We start from the raw sequence: 18,768 nt of genomic DNA, 5'->3' as shown, positions 1-18,768 counted from the left end.
ATGAAGCCTAGTTGCTGAAACAAGGCACCTGTGATGGCATAACTTTCAGTCTCAATTTGATTTATAATGCTGAATTGTAGAAGAGTTGCCACCCTAACATGGGGGAGGGGCCTGTGTGCCCTGGGGATCCTGGGCTGTGTTGTCGAGGCGTGAGACCTTGGTTAGGCCTCCCAGGGCAAAGAGGTTCCAGGGGAGGAGCCTGACTAAGAGCACATCAACAACCCCTATGATGATGAGTTCCAACGGTAGCTGGAGAACCCTGGAGAACCCTCCTGGGGCCAGACCCTGGATAGCAGCTCACCAGCGGTGGCTGGCCTTGGCCCATGTCGAAGCAAAGGCAGGGACGTGACATGTCACCTCTCTGGCAGAAGGAGCCAGATCTGGTACGGGAGGTAGATCGGTACCAGATATAGTTGGGCTCACCTCCGCACACAGCACTGGTTCTTGAACCAAACTCAGAAAGACTCAGGGTCGGATTGACTGACTGAAATGTCATGAACGATAGATGGCCACAGAGCTAAGCTGTTTCTTGTACCATACTGTAATTTTGTTGATTTCTACTGGCAAATTTGGCAGTTTAACATAAGGATCTGTAGGGATTGACTTACTTTTGAAGAATTTGAGGCACTGCAGGTTTTGGAACTTCTGTGTTTTCGGAGGTTAGCGCTTAGTTGAGTTTCACCAATGATTAGTAGTTCTCTGCAGTCTTGCCACTTTATCTATGGAAAACCTTCTTAATTCCAGACACAATGAATAACCCTGACATATTTTTCCCACCTTTGAAAGCCAACACAAGGCATTTGTATCTGTAGTACATCAGGTTAAACCTGAAACTGTTTTCCATTCTCAATGGGGATAACACTCTTTGGTGATGTACGGCCTATCACTGTGAAACCTATTTCTCAAACAGAAGAACTTCATCAATTTCCAAGGTGTGTTAAACTCCACTTCTGAAAGGCATTCTGTACTGAAAGACATTATGTAAAGCTGCTGCAAGGACGGCTAATTCATCAATTTATTATCTCTCAGCTTAAAAATTTTGTTTTCTTAGATTAAATGAAAGATGTCCTTTAAAGAGACTTTGTGGATTGATGAAATAAACATTTGTAAGGTAACATAAAGGGAATTTAAATTCCTTCCAGCCACCTGTTACCTTTCACCACTTTCACAAAGCTCCCAGTCTACAATCTGCGTCATTCACATTTCTTTCTTAACACACATCATTTATTATAAATCTGCCTTTCCCTCTACATCCCTCTCCATTTGTTTCTTTCAATATTTCCCTTTGATTCTCTCATTACGAGCAACGCACAGATTTAACTGACAGTGATTCAGAGCAGCTAAAGGCAAACACATTTAATTACTGCTTCATTTCACTGCAGCAAAATGGTTGTAGGCTGGTGTTAATTGATTTTATATTAGGAGGGACATGAGGAGCACTGCTGCTGTTTGATTATCAGAGAATCAGGAGCTGCATTGATTGTGCTGGTCTAGTACCCCAATGAGGTTCAGAAGCCCCGCCCTCCTATCTTATCAATCACCCCAAGGTCAATCAGTTGACACATTAGTCATAAATGCAGCAGGAGACCCACAATCAGACCACCAACCACAGTTTAGACTTGGTTAATAAAATATTTCGATAAAGACTCGGCAGCATCAGCAGTTTGTGAATTCCTTTTGAAGCCACAGTTTGGTGTGTGTTGTGTGGTAGTTTTGAAATTCTGACAACACAATTAATGAATTAAATGTTCTTGATTTCCTTTCCAAAAAATATTCATCCAAAGAAATGGCCAATCAACCAACAAAACACTTAGAAAGCTGCAGTTGTAGAGCAGGATAAATGGATTTAATATCACATTTACAGTTTTTCTATGACAGTATTCTCCTTGCAATAAAACAGAATTTCTAAATGAGAAACCTCGTATTTAACCTGTCCTATCTTCCAGGAACTCAGTCTGCTTTTATTTATCTCTAAGTGGAAAACTTGTCATTCAAACATTTCCCAAATGCAAAACTGTTGTTTTCTTTTTCCACCCCTCACTATTCGCCTTCCCCTGCTGCTGTTTATCTAATCTCCACACCGTCAGAACTGTTGTCATTTTTGGAACTTCCAGACACATCCATCGCCACTGAAACAAACTTCCTCCTGTTGTCACGACGATGGGTACTCCCACCAGATCAGGTGTCCGATTAGCGGTACCAGGCGAGAGATGGAATGAAAACATGTCAAAAACCTGACCTGTCACATGCAGCGTGAGGTTTCTGTTAGTTGTTTTCTACTTTTACTCTGCAAAATTCCTCAAGGGCAAAAAGAAGCTCCTTTATTAATATAATATATATATATATATATATATATTATGTTATATATTGTAAAACTATATTCATGTAGCACTTTTCAGTACTGCAGTGAGGAAAATAAAATCAGACAAATAAAAGTAACTCAAAAATAAAACGGAATAAAATAATCATCATCAATAATATAAGATAAAAACAATACTAAAATAAATAAGACATGTCGGAGTGCCCTTCTACATAAGCATAAATGACCTTCTGTTTTTGAGATGCTCTACCATTGAAAGAAACATGACTTTTCTAACTTGTTTTTCAAATGAAAGGTCAAATATTACACCCAGCTTTTCTGGCTGAAGTTTCTGACCTTTATAGACAGGAGGGCAAGATTTTTTTCTAAAATTGAGAAAGACTTTGGATGACCAAAAATAATGATCTCAAATTTGTTTTCATTTAGCTGGAGAATGTTTCGGAACATCAAGAACTTTATTTCTAATAGACAAGAAAATAACTGATGAAAATCTACAGTTTGATTGGTTTCAACCTCTTAAAATCCACCTACTTACTTAAGACCAAAAATACAAAAGTTGGTTTCAACTGATGTAGTTTAGGTTGTGTTTTAGCTAAAAGCATCTGCCAAATAAGATTGTAACATTGTTTTTCGAAACATGCTATAAAAGCATATTTTCAGGAGCCTCATACATACATTTTATGCTTACAGTTATTCTGTCCAAAGCTTTGGCTCAAAAACTGTTTAGCTGTCTAGCCCTCGCCCTACTCGGGTATGTTTCAGCATATTGCTGCTGTTTCAATCTTTAACTTGAAATTATCATTTTGAAACAAAAGCACCACCTTTTGTCCACCTCCGTTGTACGATTTGAGCAATGTTTTGGACCAGTTCTTTCTCATACATAGACACGTGAGTTTAACATCCTTGTAACTGTAGGAACAACACAGCAACATTGATGTACCATTGATATAATATTCCGATGGATCAGAATATTTTGAACCAGTTCTCGACTGGAACCTGCTCAGATTCCCTTGCCTAATAATTGATGAGAAGTTTTGTTTTGACACAAAAGTTTGAACTGATCCATCTTGGTTTTGAAATAGCTGACTCTTGCGTTTGAAACAGTTCACGTTCATTCTCTTCTGAGACTTCATCAGGTAAATACTTGTCTCATGAAATGTATGTTTCATAGTGCAGGGATAGACCGTGTGCAGTATCTTGAAACTAGTTATGTTTCTGCCCACAATGAGAGCGCACCATTGGATGCAAGTTGCATCAGTGTCCTTAGGTCTCACATTTCCTTTGTCTGTGTTTGATAGCTGGGGTTATCTCTCATTAAATGTTAACGATCTGACAATCACACATCCATCAAAGATGCAGGGAAAATGTTAAAACATAGATACACATCACTTGGGAAAATTGAGTTGCCTCAATTTCTGACAAGTTGACTTTCTGGTGATACGAGGTGAGTGCATGTGATACCCATGACAGTCTGATGTGAGAATATGTTAGAGGCAGGTTGACTGAAGGCCAGGTGAGTGGCAGCTGCTGCAAATTTTTTGAGATGCATATCGGAAGAAAAAGATTGTTGTCAAATTCACAGACAGATGGTGTGGGTGTTGTAGAGTGTCAGTCTGTCTCAGGACCATCACAAATGGTAATTATTAGGTGCTCATAAGAAGCACATTATGCCTGCGCTCATGCATGGCGACTTTTGCAATGCTGATTGCTTTGTATAATTACAGTGGCCACTGTTAAGGCAGAGATGAAGGTGAATAGCACTGTGCTACAAAAGCAATTTAGTGAGTTTTAAAATCAGGTATCACACACTCCAGCATGCATACCTCAGTCCTCCCTGTAGAAAGCTCCGGTATAACTTTTTATGTTGAATTGATGAGTCAGCAGTGTCTGCATAATAATCTGCCACTGTATGTAACAGAACAGATATCTAATGTAGGCTAAGAGGGTTAGTACAGGATTAATGGAGCAAATACAGTAGATCTCTGTAGTTGTAGAAAAAGGTAGATTTATTTAATTTATCTGTGAAATTACCTTGAATATAAAATGATGTTCAGAAGATAAGGCAGGAAAAAGCCCTTGAGTTTGTGACTGTGAGCCTTTGTTGGCCTTTGCAGTAAATCCACAATGACGGCAACAAAAGACGTCCACTGTCATTACAGATGACTCCTGCTGCACTTGCACAACCACACTATTACCTGTATATTTGGAACAAAAGCTGTTTATGAGCTCCTGGCAGCAGCTAGTGTGTGAAGCACACAGCGGAAATCTTTATCAAAACAGATTTAAGCACCAAATCTTTTTGAGCGCTGAGCTAGACCTAAAGCCCCGAGTTGTTGATGTTGTGGGAAGTAGATATAAAGGCTTTCACAGTAATCATTTGGTATTGTTAAGCACTTCATTTCAAGCCTGTTGCAAATCCAGTTTGAGAGCCTTATCAGCCAAAGAGAGAACAGCAAGCCTGGAAGATTTCTCTTTGTGCAGTGAGTGTGGTGGGAGGACACAACTGCTATTTTATTTTCCCCACTGTTTTTTTTTTTTTTTAATGTGGTATAATTTCTTTGTGGTCTGTGAACGTCCTGCATTGCATATCCATGTTGCATTTTCAGCTCATTTCTGATGAGTTGGACAAGGCCCACTTAGACATGCATCTCTGTAATAGTTTTTGAAATACAAATGAGCACTTTGTGAAAAAGCATCTGAAGTCCATTTAGAGTGTATTCCTCCACATAAATATACACTTACACATGGCTTTCTTCCACCCACACATGCATACATCACAAGCCGGAGAGGAAAAACATCAACGTATGTGGTGTGTGCTGATGACTCAGTATGGTAATCATATTTGATGGAAATATAAACACAAACATGGACCCTGTCTACATGTCCTGTCGGTGCTAATATGCACAGACACAAATACATGAAGCTCTGTTCACAGCAGTTACTATGTCATTGGCAACACACGTTATTAATAAAGTCATATCAAAGGCATGATGTGAAGCATACTGCTAACTGGGTTCAGACATGCCACAAAATGAATAAGTGGTTGAGTTTGACAGAAAAAGCTCTGTGCTTCAGGGTACTCGCTGAAAAAGTGTGAAGGCTGTATAGATGAGAACACAGCAGAGATATGGAACATACATAATGCACAAGAGATGCTATCACAAGTATGGTAATAAGAAACCAAAACAGGAGGAGCTCAGTGGTTAGAGTCGGGTTTGATTTTTGATTCATTTTGATCTATTGATGTAGTTTGTTTGAGGGTGTGGGGGCAAATTCTTAGTGGAAAAAAATATATATTCCTTTTGCATAAGGCATTCTTCTACCCAGTGATGAACCGATTGCACCAGCAGGCTGATGTGGGGCAAGTTATCAAGAGTCATGTCTTTACTTTGATTCGATTTCTCGTAGATGTTTAAAAAAGTCACATGTTGTCTGTAACTTTACTGTGAGTGCTTTGCCACAAATATTGCATTAATAAATACAGCTGGGGGAAGATCTCCAAAAATAAGTAGAAAATATTAAGAAAAGTTTAGCTCTCTGCATATGAAGTTCAGTGACAGTAGTGTAATGTGATAAAGGTATCATAATAAGAATCTGGCAATACCATACAATTCAATATATTGTAAGCAAGACAATATTTTTTGATTTTAGGAAAAAAGTCATAGTATGAAAACACTCCACTCTGTGCTTTTGCAAAAAAGTTTATTTTTTATTGTATTCACCAAATCAACTAAAACATATCTTTGCATAGAAACTGCTGTAAAAAATGTCTTTAACAACCAATACACTATCTCAAAACAAATTACAGTTGATACTCAAGTATATCAATATTTTCTTATACACTTTATCACAGTGCATGTAGTAGTAGTATAGTTGTCCCAACTTGGGCAATTTGGTTGCAGTCTAAGTGTATAAAAGACATAAAAAACAATACATTCCAACACACATACATACAACAGATCACAGCCTCATTATATATATATATATATATATATATATATATATATAACAAAAAACAAAACAAAAACAATAGTGCAAAAGAAGGCAATTCCAGGTGAAGTGTCAACCACATAGGTCCCCAACATCAACAACATCATCATCGTCAATATCAAACTGATCATCATCATCATCACCATCAACATCACCATCATCATTCAACCAGATTCAGTTCCCTAATGGAGGTGGGGATGAATGAATATCTGTACCTGTTCTTTTTCACCATAGGGGCACATAAGCGAACACCTCTGGTATCCAGACAGACTCAGAGCTGAGAGGACGGTACCATCTGAACAGATACTCCTAGCTTTCCTCACTACTTGCCTTTTAAATATACAATTCAAAACAACAAAACCTTGCTAGCAACCTTCACAATGCCCTGTAGGACATTTTTATGTTTAGTTCCAAGGTTTCAATACCAGCAAATGATAGAAAATGAAATAACAGATTCGATAAAGGATCTGTAGAACAGAGTCATTAAGGTGGTGGTAGTATGGAATTTGGACACAGTTTGGGTCTCTGAGTCAGCATTTGTATTAGTCATGAGCTGCACAGGGCAGTTGTAGAAAATAGAGAATTTATTTTTATCTTTACATCCTTGTTGGCTATTTAGCTAAATGACTACTTGAATGTTTTTGGACACAAAGCTTAATGAGCCCTGGTATTTTACCTGGAATCGGATGAAAGATGAAAGCAGATAATTGAAGCCACCCGTAGGGGAGGTGGAAGCAGCATCAGTGTTTAGCAGCTAAGCAGTGAGTGTCTGATTTATCTGTGAAAGTCTTAATGCATCTGTGGTGTTTTCAATATCAAAACACTGCACTGAAATTGTCTTTTTAGCTCTGAATAAAAGTGGCATATATACACACAGTTACATTTTAGGCAAAATAATCTTCAAAGGATTCATGAATCTTGTGCACCTCTTCAAAGAGACTCGTACTGTATTTTTCATGTGAACAGTTGCGAGGAGTTGTAGTGTTGAAGCCACACAGTTGGAAAGGAGAAGCCAGTTTTGTTTTTTGCAAAATGCTGCCAAGAGCCCGACAAAACAGCACAAGCTCGGGAGAAGTTCAGTGTAAAGGAGGGTGGAGAGAGAAACGGAGAAGAGAGATGAAGATTGAGTGCCAGAGAGAAAGAAAAGGCATGCAAAGAAAGGTTTTGTTACCAGATATGGAATGAGGGAAATAGATGAAGAGTCAGAGCATCCAGAGAAAGAGAGAGGCAGAATGAAATTGAGATCAATACACACCTGCAGCCGCTTGTATTTTTGTCTTCGCACTGAGACTTAGTTTGGAATATCAATGGGGACTCAACAGCCGAGATAGCAATGTGAAAAACAAAAAAGATGAGAGGGGAAGGGTCGAGAAAAAGGGGTGGATAAACACAGCAGTGGAAGGATAGAGAGCCACAGACAGATTAAAGAGGAGAGAAGCCAAAAGAGGCAGATGAGGGAAATTAACATCGGCATGAGAGACAGAGTGGCCCCAGAAACGGGGAGCAAAATAACAATACAAAATAGAAAGCTTTGACACATGGGAGGACTGACAAAAGAGAGAGATTGAAAGCCAGGCGGAGGAAGTTTGACAAATGGGAAGACGGAAAAAATGAGTTTCCGACCAGTGAGATGAGAGATTTGAGGCGTGAGATAAATGAAGAAGTACAGTGCCCAGTGTTGAGGGAAAGACTCGCAAGAAAGAGCGCAGCAGTGACCAGAATTGATATGATAGGGGGACAGAGTGCGTCTGCTGTTGATACAGAGAGATAGAGTCATGTCTTTGTCTTAAAATGACACGTTACAGGTGGCAGGTAAAGCCACAGAGTTTACAGTGATACTAAAGGCTGGGAAACTGTTTTATATCCTCTGTCTCTTGATGTTAGGTTGTCATTCTGTCTATACCTCTCTGTTTGATGTCAGAATTGATATCTGGTGGAAAAGCAGATTGAGATGCAGCACAGACCCGTTGATGTTGTGTTTTTGGAAATACTCTGAGGTAGTAGCCTCGTGTTCATCACAGACTTCTGTTTTTATTTCTTCTCTCAGAATTCATTTTTAGTCAATAACATGTGTCAAATGCCCATTCAGCTGGACTTTGTGGATCGCCCCCCAAATGTTTAAACATCACAGTAGAAAAGGTTGCTTTTGTTACAGTTGCTGCTATATAAGAAATGGAATATAAGAATATAAACAATAAGTAAGTCTGTGTGCTACACTAAATACACAACAACAATATACAGGTACATCTCAAATGAGAATGTCGTGAAAAAGTTCAATAGTTTTTGTTAGTTATTTCAGAAAGTGAAACTTGTATATTATATAGATTCATTACACATAGAGTGAAATATTTCAAGCCTGTATTTCTTGTAATTGTGATGATTATGGCTTACTCAGCGTCTCAGAAAATTAGAATATTACATAAGATCAATTAAAAAAAGGGATATTTTAAACACAAATGTCATGCTTCTGAAAACTATGTTCATTTCTATACACTTAATACTTGGTTGGGCCTCCTTTTGCATGAATCACTGAGGAGATCAGCCTACAGCACTGCTGAGGTGTAATGGAAGCCCATGCTGCCCTGATAGCATCCTTCAGGTCATCTGCATCTGGTGTCTCTCACCTTCCTCTTCACAATAGCCCATAGACTCCTATGGGGTTCAGGTCAGCAGAGTTTGCTGGCCAGTCCAGCCCAGTAACACCATGGTCACTGAAGCAGCTTTTGGTACCTTTGGCAGTGTGGGCAGGTGCCAAGTCCAGCTGGAAAATGAAATCAGCATCTCCAAAGAGCTTGTGGAAGCATGAAGTGCTCTAAAATATCCTGGTAGATGGCTGCTATGTTGACTGTGGACATCAGTGGACCAACAGCAGCAGAGGACATGGCCCCAAATCATCACTGACCCAGGACTCGCATATTGAGTTTTTTCACCATATTCTAATTTTCTGAGACACTGAGTTGTGGGTTTTCATTATCTCTAAGCCATAATCATCAAAATTACAAGAAAAAACAGGCTTGAAATATTTTGCTCAATGTGTAATGAATCTGTATAATGTACGAGTTTCAGTTTCTGAAATTATTGACAAAAAATATTGAACTTTTTCATGATATTCTAAGTTTTTAAAATGTACCTGCAAAATACAAATGCAAATCTTTAGTAAATAGAGCTTTGTACAAATAGAAATATAGTTATAAATTTGAAGTAAATAGAGATGTACAAATATACATATATGAAACAGTGTGACTAATTTAATTGTTGCACATGATTTCTGTAGAAAGTCCGTATTGCACAGATTAATTATTATATATAAATAAGTTAGGCATTATTTGGTTGTAGCTGCTGAAGGGAGAAATAGGACTATTGACTCAGACTGTCTGAAACTTTGAGGTTGGCATTGAAAAGTTTGATGGCCACATGCAGGAATGACTTCCTGTGGCGCTCTGTGGTACATCTCGGTGGGGTCAGTCTTGGACTGAAAGTACTTCTGCACTGACAACCCCACCAGAGAGTCCAGCTCCGTCCCCACAGCGTCACTGGCCGGCAGATCAGTTTGTTTACTTAATAATACAGAAGTGCCTGAAACAACAACCAAACAAGCCTAAAATCAGCCAAACATTGTTGTTCAGTGTCATAAAACCTAAATGCAATGCATCCAGTGTTAAATTATTCATACGTATTCTCACAGCTTACCAATGTTGTTAGTAGCATGTGTTTTACCCACTTTAACAAGTCATAATGTGTGCTGTGGAAAAGGCCTGTTGGGAGCTCTACCTTTTTACATTCAAAACATTCCCATCCCAAAAGATTAATTGCATTTGCAGACAGAGTGAAACACAAATGGGAAGCTGTCAGCCGATAAAAGCAGCCAGTCACAAATTTAATGTACAGCTTTAAAAAAAAAAGTGCATAATACAGACATGAGTTGCTACTTTATTTAATTTACTAACTGTTTAATTCCAGTGAGTCCCCTCTCATGATTCTGTCCATGTTTCCCTGCCCTCCACCAAGTGCATGCTGGGAAACACTCCAGCCCAGTGTGTCGGTAAAAACAAATAAGGAAGAAGGAGGAAACATTGTGCTTGTCTCGCTCCACTAACTTCACTTTTTTTAATTTCACCAAGCTCTGCAGTCTCTTTTATTGCTTTAGCTGGACTTGTGAGCTAGGCACCCATGTATTCATTTCAATTTTCTAGCATAATCTAATTTCTGTCCTTTCCTCCTTCACACCCTCTCCTATTCCAATTTCCCTCTTCTGTCCTCCCTCCTCTTTCTCTCCGGCTTTGTTTTATCTCAGGTGGAGCTGGAGAGAGGAAAGATCCTCCACATCAAGGCGCTGGCACTGGGTGACCTCAACAAGGCTGGCCAGAGAGAAGTCTTCTTTGAGCTGAATGGACAGCTGCGGTCTGTGTTGGTTAAAGACACTGTCGCCATGAAGGTACACCGAAGGGATGGAGGGAGGTGCAGGGTGGTAGATGAAGAAATGATGGATGAGGGAAAGAAAGGATTGATAGAGGGATATATGGATAAATAGATGTATAGGGAGAAAAAAAAAGATTTTATCACAGTGCACTTCAATCGGGTGATTTTTATTCATAGAAACATATGGTTGTGAGGGGTAGATGGAGGCTCCGTAGGGAGGTGGTTGTGACTATATGGATGGCTCGTTGGCTGGATGGGGGGATAAATGGAGGCAGACGTGTGGATGACTTGGATGGATGATCGGCTCGACAGATGCATGAACTCTCTTTCTGTCCCTCCACCCAGGAAATGAAGTTCCACCCCAAGGCTCAGAAGTCTATCAAGGGCCAGGTGGGAGCACCCATGCCTGGGAAAGTCCTGGAGGTCAAAGTGGAAGTGGGATCCAAGGTCAGTTATCCTGTTTTCTCTCAACTTCAGATTTGATTAGCTGAACTCTTCTTGTTCATATATTCTCTGATGAGAGTTCCTCTTTTAAATGAAGATATTGCCGTTTTTAAACTGCATTTTATGAATGCAAAGCTGTTTTACATCTATTTAGAGAGAAACCACACCATTTTTTTTAAAATTCGAACATTTTATTCCTATGGTCCAAGACAGTCCAAAATATTAGTAAAAAACACAAATACAGTCGCCGAAATACAAAAACTGAAGTGATTCCATCAAAGTTAAAATAAATTTTGGAGCTGCTCTGTAGACAATCAACTGGGAAATATGTTGTAGAGGACACAGAGAACCCAGAGGAATGTTAATTATTGTCATTATTATTGTTAATTAATATTTTCTTTTCAGAACTGAGAACACTGCAGTAGAATAAGTGCACAGTCATGTCTATATATAAACTTTGTGAAGTATTTGCCTCCCGTTCACTTTCATCCTATGTGAGCAAGGAGACAAATTTTACATCACCTAGATTTCAAACTTTGGTGAACTTTGACTGCGAATATCACCTTGGTCACCTGCCTGCATTGATAAGAATGCAAAGAAAAACATTTTAATGGTTCATAAAATCATAAAGTCTTCCATTGATCTATGGAGTAGCTTCGGACTCTGTACCTGATGACATAATCATTTTGAGACTAATGCTGCATTGCAGTCCAAGCATTTCAGATGCACAATGCCAAATGTGAACAAAAAACATGACTGACTGTTCCAAACTTGATGTGGACACACAGCAGACCTCTCAGCACCAGCACAGGGAAATACTCTACATTCCCTTTTAGTTTATGGCCAATTAGCTTCCATGAGTCCTGCCACAGTTGTATAACACCAGATAACTGCTTCTTCATTAAGTCAGGGTCGATTGATTTGTCCTGAGTTTACAAGTTGAAACTCAGAACCTTTTGGATTGTGAGTTGTCTGAAATACAGTATACAGTGTACAGTACAGTATTATTTCTCTGCTTTCTCACTCTGAGAAATAGTAGCTAATGTATACTAATATTGATTGAACGTTCTAATTCCATAGACATAACATGTTGGAGTTACCCATTCTATTTAGAAAACAGTGAAACAGAGATGCTGTCAGTCAGTTCTCAATGCTTTGAGCACCACAGTTAAAAAAAAAACATTTTCAACTGACATGTTTATAATCTGGATGAGCAGTGTCTTTACATTGAAACCCACATTCACAGTAACTATTTTTTGATATATAAGTTACTGTGCTAATGTTATTTGTTATTTTTAAAGTCAGTCCAGAAAAATAGCCATAGATAGTGCTTGTTCAGTACTCTGTGCATTTAACTTGTGTTTGTAATGCTCTGTGAACTGTCTTTATAATATTAAAGGTGGAGAAGGGTCAGCCACTGTGTGTCCTCTCGGCCATGAAGATGGAGACCGTGGTCAACTCCCCGATGGCTGGTACCATTAAGGCTGTCCATGTCACAGCTGACGCCTCCCTGGAGGGAGATGACCTGATACTGGAAATCGAGGAGTAGAGCGCGAGGGCAAAGGGAGGGAAGGAGTAGTGTGAGGCGGGAGTTAGATCATCTGATTCTGTAAATGGTGAGGTTTTAAAAAGAGAAAAAACTGAAAACGTGGAAGGGAAAAAACAGGAATCCTTTTCGTCAAAGACGACTCTCATCTGTGAAACAACTGGCATATTGGCCCTCAATTTGTACATATTCTGTCCGGTCGTACTTGGGCACAAAATGAAGCACAGCTCCACACATAACTACATGCCTGTAGCATTTAAGTAGATGATATGACAATCCTTAATAATATATTAATTTGATTAATCTTAAATTGTATGGCTAATCAAACTATTTAATTCTCCCTAGGTGTGGTAATTAGGTGAAAACATAGTATATCTTATTGAATCTCTAAATGTCCTGTTAACTTGTGGTAAATAACATATTTTAGAACTGTGATACATTCCATTACCTAACTGCTCTGTCTTAAATGTGATGTATTACTAACAGGGTCATACTTGCAATTAAATGGCACAATTTCCATTTCTGTGCTGTCGATGTTGCCTAATATATTCACAGTGAGTAGGTGAGCCTTCATATTAATGACTACTTAATAGTGTAATTAGCAGGGTTCAGACAAAGAAGGATAGACTTGAGGATGTATTACCAAATTATTTTTCATATGTAAACAATATTTTCATTTTTTAACACATGCTCGCCTCTGCAAGACATTATCAATCTTTGACATTAGCCACAGTGCATTCTCATACTGTGTAATCACTGGTAGCGTTAGACTCTTAACTCTTTTGTTAGAAATTGAACATTGTTCCTTGGAAAGACAACAAAGTACACAGGTTTACACGGGCTGAGGGAAAGTAATCACAATATTTTGTCCAACCTACTTCAGATTTGTATGAATAAACAATATTTTCACGATAAGAGAAGCACAACAAAGCAAGCGGCACCGTTTTTAGTTTATGGATGACGGGGACACAGTTGTACATACCAGAAATGTCCAATGTTGCACCAAAGTGAAATATGTATTCTGTTACTGTATCAGTAATAGTAGATGGTTTATTTTTTGAGAGATCTGCACTGGTGGTAAATGTTTCCCCATTCACACCTGTCTTTAAAATCCCAAAGCCATAATCACGTTATAGCAACATGAAATGAAGCTGTAGGATTAAATTTATGATTTTTACAAAACACCTCTGTTATAGTCAGTTTAAATGTGGCTTTCTTAATCCAAAACCAGTACTAAGGTGGCCCACTAAAAACCAACTGAGCTCTATCTGGTGAATCATTTTTGAGGTGTGACTTTGAGGCCTTTTTAGTGTCTCTGTTAATTGTGTGATGTTGGAAAAGGTGTCAGCGGTACAGTCTGTCTTTTCAGAGCCAGGCAGATTATGGTGAATGGTTTTCTGACTATGTGGGGATTTTAATGCTAGGTGTAAATGGGATTACATGGTGGTGTAATGGAGGCATGTGGTGTTATTTTCTGAGGCGCTGCTGATTAATTTGTGAATTAATTCTCCGTCAAATGATGTGAAATTAGCCGGACTAATAAGAGACTCTGGAGACTCCCAGTAGCAGCACTCGGCTTTATATTTCTAATGCATGTGTATTTGCATAAATGAGTCTAGATGTATGTGTGTGTGAAAGCAAATTTTAAGACAACGTCAACCAGTCCCCATAATGCCTCTACAGAGTTGAAAATGCATTCTAAAAATGAAATGAAATATGCATACACACATGCACTGATCCAACAATATTTGTGCGAACACTCCCGCTTGTGTGCTGCCTGGCTCCAAAAAAACCCACTGTATCCAAAAAATAAATAAAAGCAATGCTGCAACAACCTTATTCAACCGTCAGATGGTGTAGTTACAGAATAATGAATTAACGTTTTCCATTTATATCAGACCTTTCTTGAACCTGAAAGTGATTTATGCTGAATTGAATGTCAAGCCACCGGACCAGTGAAAGTAATAAAAAAATAAATGATGGATCACATATCAATTACAGTGAGAAAGGAAGTGTCGGTCTCCTTGTAATACAATGAAGCATGAAGTGGTTGGGACGGCAGGCCAGAAAAGATACAGCTTATTCTCCCGAAACATTTGTGCGGCTTTGACAATACATCGACTAAAACAGAAAACTTAAGTTTGTACTTAAATTGTTTCCAGCATTTTTGCTCCATTACATCCGAGAATGAGCCCCTTTTGAACTATGCATCAACACTGAGCAGTGATGCTGTAGTTAATTAGAAGACTGATATGTCCCCAGCCCACTGCCATGCCTCACTGTACCTCCAGGCAGTGTCAATCTGTATGTGAAATCTTCTGAAAGAGATGGAGATGATGTGGTGGGCTTGTATGAATGAGCGTTTTTGACAAGCTGTTGCACAATAATGTAAAGTTCCTTCTCCTTCTTCACTCTCCTCTTATTTACTTTTCCTGCCTCATCCACCTATCCGACAAGCTTTTCATCATGTTTTCCTCTCCATCCCCCTCCCCTTTCTCTTAACACTGTAAATTTGCACATGTAAGATGACAGCATCAACTCACGCAATAATGTCAACTGTATCACAGTGTTTCTCTGTCTTAGCCAGCATTGATTATAACAACCATGCTTATGAAAATCTACTACTGTCAGTGTCTGTGGGAAAAAAATAAATGTGAGGAAAAAGTTCGGACAGCTGTAAAATGTTCTTTGTTTCATGAACAGGGATATGATATTGACCCGTTCTTGAGCTCACACTATCGGGGTGAACTGAACTTTCTTCGTTTTCCTTTGTATGTTTTTATGAAACCAAACAAACTGTTTGTTTAGCAGGCAAAATGATTGCTCATTTCTATCAAACTGTTCACTAGTTGTCAAGTTTTCTTTCTTTTTCTTATTTCTAAATACTACATGTGGAATCTAAATTTAGTGTAACCTTGCATATTAACTGAAGTAGTTTACATTAAAAGATCTAAGCGTGGAGCACAGAAAAAGGGAAACATGATATAAAGCAACAATGTTCTTGTCCTATCTGTACTTATAAATAAAGTAAACTATAGCTAAGTCTGCATTGTGTTGATGTGTATTGAAAATTCTACACAAAAAGCATGGGGTGATGCTAGAGATGGACCCTGAATATTAGAAGAATGAAGGCCAGCTTTGGTTACTAGTTTTCAACAAGTATTGTCATAACTTTATATGGTCATATAAAATGTGATGAAAATTTCATTTTAACACCATATATTATTGGGTGGCCAAAATAAAAATAAAAAATAAAGTAAAACAGCAATTCATGTAAAAAACTGCAACATTTTTAAAATGCCCTGAAATGCTCAAAATGGTATTATTGTACTCTGTTGAAACATGTAGCAGTATAGTTTGTCCAAAAATGACAACAAAAAAAACACCATATTTTTACATGTCTAAAATTTGAAGAAAAAAAGTCATACTATAGCATGTCGATTTTTGTCAAAATTGGTCAAATAAAATAAAATAATTATTTCCCTCACTGTAGCATCATACTTCCAAAAGAAGACTATGACTATTTTTTTAATTTCTTTTTTAAAAAGTAAAAAAGAAATATAAGAGGGGGAAAAGGGTCATACTTAAAAATGCCCAAAATTAAAAAAAAAATGTACTTATTATAGTCTGTTGAGACATATTATAGCAAATATATATACAGAAATGAACATATTAATATATATATAAATCTGAATTAAAGGGCATACTAAGCATGTCAATTTCTGTCAAAAAAAACTGTCATTTTTAAAATGCCTAAACATTCTCAAAATGGCCTTTTGTGTTATGGTGATACATATAGCTCTATTTATCCCAAAATCAATTAAAAACATATTATGGGATGATCATTTTTAATGACCTTTTTTTTTTTATCTTAAAACTTAGTCCAGTGCTGTCTGTTATAGACTGTAATATCAGCTGGGATCACCAGCATTCTTGCAGATTTCAGAGGGTTTAACAGGTTCTTCAGACCTGGGGCCTGTTCCATAAAGTGCGTTTACCACATAAGCCATGTTAGTTTCTGTTAGTCTTAAAGCTGATTTTGTTTCATTAAGGAAATTCAATATTGTTCCCACCATGGGAAGCAACCACAGTTACTGAGCCGGAACTATGTTAGTGGCATTTAATAGTTGTAGAATTAAATTCTCACATACTCAGGCTCATGTATGGATTAAGTAAATCAAATATCAATAATGACAATGCACCACCTCAGCCATGCACAGTTGCACACTTTATAAACTGGGTTAACTGGAGGTGTCCAGAAAGTAAATGTTGCCATGGCCCCATGATGATAGAATAAGTTGATACTTAATTGTCATCAGATTAAAATACAGGGCCATCTGTGTGGCACAATGTATGTTATGACCCACTTGTCAGCTGACTTGAGTGACAGCTTTGATTAATAACAACATAATCAAATTTGCATATGTGAATGGAGAAGTGGAAGGTAACAATCTGCCTGCTATGACCTTGATTGGTTTGCTGATTTCACTGAAAACAAACCGGTGGTGGCATATGCCACTAAATTCATTATTCAAAAAGCAACATAGGATTTTTGGTCAAGTGAAAACTGGATATGTTATCCTTTCTGGTGGAGATTTTCATGGCTATTTCCATAAATCAAGACATTTCAAATAAAGGTTACACATATCACAGTTTCTTGTGATGATATAGCAAACATTTGTCAAGTGCTTCAACTCAACAGTTTTCTGAAAAATAATCCTGGTACAACTCTTGTGGTGCCCTTGCTTTAATCATTATTTAAAAGGCAAGCAAAATATTTAATCTAAGCGTCCATTTGTGAAGGGTTCCCTGTGGCTTTTGCATGCTGTCACGCTTTGTGCATGATTCAGACTATTGATGATTGGTGTGCATTAAACACACACTAACAACAACGTTCTGTCTTAATGAGGCCTCTGGTGGCGTTATTGTGGTCAAAGCAATACTGTGTTGTGGTTGAATATTTATGCTGTAATAAGGACAACATTAATGAAAGGCCTACTAATCTACAAAAACAGATTATTCTGTTCCCATGGCACTGGAGATATAAAGTATGTGACATTGAGAGAAAATCCGATTGTGGTGGATGGTTCAATCCCTCGCTTGATGCTTGGGACAAAAAAAGTGATGTCCATTTAAAAAGTAACAAACTGGAATTGGCTTTCAAAACAAGACTGAATAGCTGTTTCCTGTGTTTGGTCATTTCAGTTTCAGAAAAAGGTCTGCAGCAGTTACTTTTACTCTTCTTCTGTTAATAAATGTATTGTTTAAGATTATATAATGTATTTGATAATGAAACATATTCATCACAATTCCCTGCAGCCCAAAGTGACATCTTCAAAATGAAGGTCCAGAACCCTATGTGTTCTATTTAGGCTTGCAGCTAATGATTATTTTAATTATCAATTAATTCGGAGATACTTTTCTATTTATAATTAATTTGGTCCAAAATAATTGAAAAAGAAAAACATTACAAAATAGTCAGCAATTAATGAAAAATGCCCTACAATAAAAAGAGCAATTTAAGCATCACAAATTTAATTTACAGTTTTAGATTCGCTTTTGTTATTCCTGAATTTTTTCAATTAAAATTTGCTTCATTTTAGCCAATGCTGAGGTTATTCTTTTATTTTGGTTGTCTATGAGTAACATGGTGCCACATCCATTTTCAAAACAAAGCATTAAAAAGTGAGAAAGTACACTAGCCCCTGGCCACCAGCCTGCTGTCTGGGCTGGATGAATTTGATTTGCTAAAATGGCTAATGTCAGAGCTTCTGCTCGCTCTACTCCATTGAACAAAAGTTCTATTTTGAGAAAACATTCTGGGCTGAAGCCCCAGAAGCCATCCACCCGCTCTGCTCCTTGCTTGAAAAAATAACTTCAACAACTGGCCGGACAAAAATGAAGGAAGTAAGACATTGGGCTGTACATTGTATGACTCCTGTTTGTCCTCAAATTAAAAATATAGGGAAAAAAGAGAAAAAAAAGAAGAGCACAACTCACTTAATTGATTTTTCAGAAAACTGAATTTTGGCCTTGATATGCTTGATAA

At 37.9% G+C, this 18,768-nt stretch overlaps 1 protein-coding gene across 1 annotated transcript in view; it reads left to right on the top strand.

Annotated features, from left to right (window-relative positions):
• LOC131990075 (pyruvate carboxylase, mitochondrial-like) overlaps positions 1 to 15,766 on the top strand; it is a 314,152-nt gene extending 298,386 nt beyond the window's left edge. The window contains exons 25-27 of the mRNA XM_059355468.1: positions 10,605 to 10,745; positions 11,075 to 11,176; positions 12,573 to 15,766. Coding sequence (XP_059211451.1) covers positions 10,605 to 10,745; positions 11,075 to 11,176; positions 12,573 to 12,722 — 393 coding nt within the window. The 3' untranslated portion in view covers positions 12,723 to 15,766. The remainder of the gene's footprint in view (positions 1 to 10,604; positions 10,746 to 11,074; positions 11,177 to 12,572) is intronic.
• Positions 15,767 to 18,768: the final 3,002 nt, after the last annotated feature.

The sequence above is a fragment of the Centropristis striata genome, chromosome 17 (genome assembly GCF_030273125.1).
Source record: "Centropristis striata isolate RG_2023a ecotype Rhode Island chromosome 17, C.striata_1.0, whole genome shotgun sequence".
NCBI lineage: Eukaryota > Metazoa > Chordata > Actinopteri > Perciformes > Serranidae > Centropristis > Centropristis striata.
Note: the sequence above shows the minus strand (reverse complement) of the source record. Positions and strands in the feature narration are given on the sequence as shown.